The sequence below is a fragment of the Dipodomys merriami genome, unplaced genomic scaffold (genome assembly GCF_024711535.1).
Source record: "Dipodomys merriami isolate MVZ:Mamm:240054 unplaced genomic scaffold, mDipMer1.0.p SCAF_285, whole genome shotgun sequence".
NCBI lineage: Eukaryota > Metazoa > Chordata > Mammalia > Rodentia > Heteromyidae > Dipodomys > Dipodomys merriami.
In genome coordinates this window covers 1357031-1360146 of record NW_027204326.1, presented here as the reverse complement: position 1 = coordinate 1360146, position 3116 = coordinate 1357031, and the positions used below count along the sequence as shown (strand labels likewise).

At 66.8% G+C, this 3116-nt stretch overlaps 1 protein-coding gene across 1 annotated transcript; it reads right to left on the bottom strand.

Moving 5' to 3' along the window:
• Positions 1-360: 360 nt before the first annotated feature.
• LOC138838614 (DNA-binding protein inhibitor ID-2) lies at positions 361-2542 on the bottom strand. The gene is made up of 3 exons (XM_070038003.1): positions 2066-2542; positions 1795-1856; positions 361-1125 (listed from the first exon to the last, which is right to left on the bottom strand). The coding sequence occupies exons 1-2, from the start codon at positions 2411-2413 to the stop codon at positions 1800-1802; spliced, it is 405 nt and encodes a 134-aa protein (XP_069894104.1). The 5' UTR covers positions 2414-2542; the 3' UTR covers positions 361-1125; positions 1795-1799.
• Positions 2543-3116: the final 574 nt, after the last annotated feature.

Sequence of the window (3116 nt, the reverse complement as noted above, 5' to 3'; positions counted from 1 at the left end):
TACCCAGGCCTGTGCTGCCGGGGGCGCAGCAGACAGCAGTGTTTTGGGGGGCTGAGCGGGGTGCACCCGCACGCCCTTTCTGTATAGCCCCGGCCCGCCGAGGGGGGGACCCGCCTACCAGGCAGGGAGAGGACGCGGGAGCCGGGCCGGTGGGGCTGGGGTCCGTGCCCGCGGCTCCCTGCAGAACGAAGCCGCCGCCCCCGCCCGCCCAGCGCCGAGGCCCCTGCACCCCACGCGGCTCCCGGCCGGCCCGGCCCGGCCCGGGCACCGGGCGAAGCCTTTCCCGGGGATGGCGAGGCGGCAGCCCCGGCCGCAGGCCCCGCACCCCGGCGGGGGTGAAAAACCATTGAGAAGGCAGGCTTGACTCCAGACACGTTTATTGTCACCTCAGTACAGTCTACAGAAGGTCGAGCCGGGCTGGTGGGTGGGTGGGAAGCACAGCATCGTGGGGAGCAGCGGGGGGCACCCGCCGCGCCAGCCAGGGCGGTTGGTATAAAAGGGTTAAGTTTACAACTAAACTTTTATAAAAAGTTCAGCATAAGTACATCATTACATTTCCCTGCAGAAATATACATCTGCCACTATACAAGAAAACTCTAATCGAAGAGTTCACAAGGCTCCACGCATATACATATATAGCCATATATAAATATATACACAGCGTTCAGTAGGCTTGCGTCCAAAGGTACATTTTGACCAAAGACTTCATGTAAGTAACTGAACACTGAATCCTTCCGGTATTCACGCTCCACCTTTGGGAAAAGGCAAAGTCTGCTAAGGTTGGGCAATTCCTTGTGGTTTTAACGTGTGTGTTGTCACTCCCCACGGTGGGGACAGTACATATAAAGAAGGCCTTCCAGCTACAGAAAGGACATGAAAAGTCTCTTCATAAATAACAAGTATCACAGTCCAGGCCGGAGAGCGAGCGGGCCCGGAAGCGGGCCGGCCCCCTCCCAGTTCCCCGCACTTGCTTTTGTCTCTTCCTTGCTTTCTAAGGTCCGTTCGCCCGGTGTCCTCCGGACAGAAGGTCGGACGCGAGCTCGGCCTGGAGGGAGATGCTGTGGGCTTCTTGTTGTTGTGCAAAAAAGAAAACAGAGGAAGAACGTCCTGGACACCTGTAAGAGACTGCGGGGAGGCGGGCCTCAGGCGGCGGCGCGGGCAGGCCGCGGGGGGCAGGCCGCGGGGGGCGCGCACGCGCGGGGCGCGCACGGGGACGGGGGAGGGCGACGGGCAGCCCCGGGGCGCACTGAACACGGAGCGCGCCGGGACGAGGGCGGGGTGGGGGGACGGGCAGCCCCGGCGTGCGGGGCGCACTCCACACGGAGCCCGCGGGGCGGGGGGCGCGGGGCGATCGCCCGCTCGGGTCCCCGGCGGCCGGGCTCCCCGGCGCCAGCGCGCTTCTCCGAACAATTCTTTGATTGAAAGCAGCCGAGCCGCCGGCAGACGGGGCCGGGAGAGGCGGCGGCGGCGGAGGGGCGCGGGCTGCGCGGGCTCGGCCCCCCGGTCCCCCCGGCGGGATCGCCCCGGAATGTGTGGCGGTAAGAGGAAGGGCGGCGGAGGGGCCCGGCCCCCGCCGCTTCCACGGCAAGTTGCTGGCATTTCCCCCCTCGGAAGGAAGATGTCCGGTGATCCCGAGTGACCACGGCCGCTCGGCTCCCCCGGCCCGAGACGGGGGGGAGGGGGGAACAGAACATGGCGAGAGCAGCCCAGCGTGCTCGACTTGGTCTTGTTTCCTCGGACACACGCGTGGCCTCGCACACGCACACACACGCCGGGGTGCGCGCGAACACTCACCGAGCTCAGCCGCAGAGCGCTTTGCTGTCTCCGGACATCAACTCCGCGGGGAACTCGGAAGCCTGGGGAGGAAGGAGACAGGGCGTTTGGCAGTGTCCCGGAGGAACGGCCGCCGGGCCCCGCGCGCGCGCGCGCCCCGGCCGCGGCGAGACCGACCCGGCCGCGGCCGCCCGAACTTCCTGCCGCCTCCCGCGCCGCGCCCGCCCCGCGCGCCCCCCGCAGGCTCGCGAGCGAGCGGAGTGAGCGGGGCCGCTCGGCCGCCGGCGCTCACCTGCAGGGACAGGATGCTGATGTCGGTGTTGAGCGTGGTCAGCGGCGTCCGGGACCCCGGGTTCTGCCCGGGCCTCGGGTGGTGAAGGCTGACGATGGCGGGGTGCGAGTCCAGCGCGATCTGCAGGTCCAGGATGTAGTCGATGACGTGCTGCAGGATTTCCATCTTGCTCACCTTCTTGTTCTGCGGGATGCTGGGCACCAGCTCCTTGAGCTTGGAGTAGCAGTCGTTCATGTTGTACAGCAGGCTCAGCGGGTCGTCCACCGGGGTCTTGCTCCGGGAGATGCCCAGGCTGTGGTCCGAGAAGCTGCTTTTCCTAACGGATCGCACGGGGCTGAAGGCTTTCATGCTGGCCGCGCTGGGAGGGGAAAGACCGGGAGGGGGAGAGAGCTGCCCGGAGCTCAGGCCGCCGCCGCCGCCGCCTACCGAGCAACAGCGCTCAGCACCGGGCTCGGCTCAGAATGAAGCGCGGGCCCGGCCGGGCAGCTTTTATCCTCACTCGCCCGGGCCTCAAGATTTGGCTTTCCTGCGTCCCCATTGGCGGAAGGTACCACGTCTGTCAAACCAAGCGCATGCTCTCATTGGGCAACGCGAACGCGGGGCGAGCGCTCGATCCTTCCGTGTTGGCAGCCAATCCGCGCGCAGTGGGCGGGGCGGGCGCGAGCCCAGCTGGAGCGGTAAATAGAGTACAGTAACCGGGCGCTGGGGAGATGGGGGGCCGGCCCCGGGGGAGCGGGGGAGAGGGCGCCCTCAATTCACACGCCGGGCCGGACCCTTTCCCCGGGGGAGCGTGCCCGGGGAGAGCCGTCTGCGCCGGACTGAAGCCCGGGAGCCTCGGGCTTTCACTGTACCGCCCTGCAGCGATAGCTTTCCAGCCGGGGAAGTGCAACCTCGCGGCCCGGGGCGGTCTCGGTGGCGGGCGAGGGAAACTGTTAGGGAGCACTCACCCGGGCTCGGTCAAGGGCGGTTTGGTGTGGGATTTTGCCACCCGGAACTACGCGGGAGGCATTATTGGAAACCCGATGGAAGAACTTTCTGGAAACTACCCAGC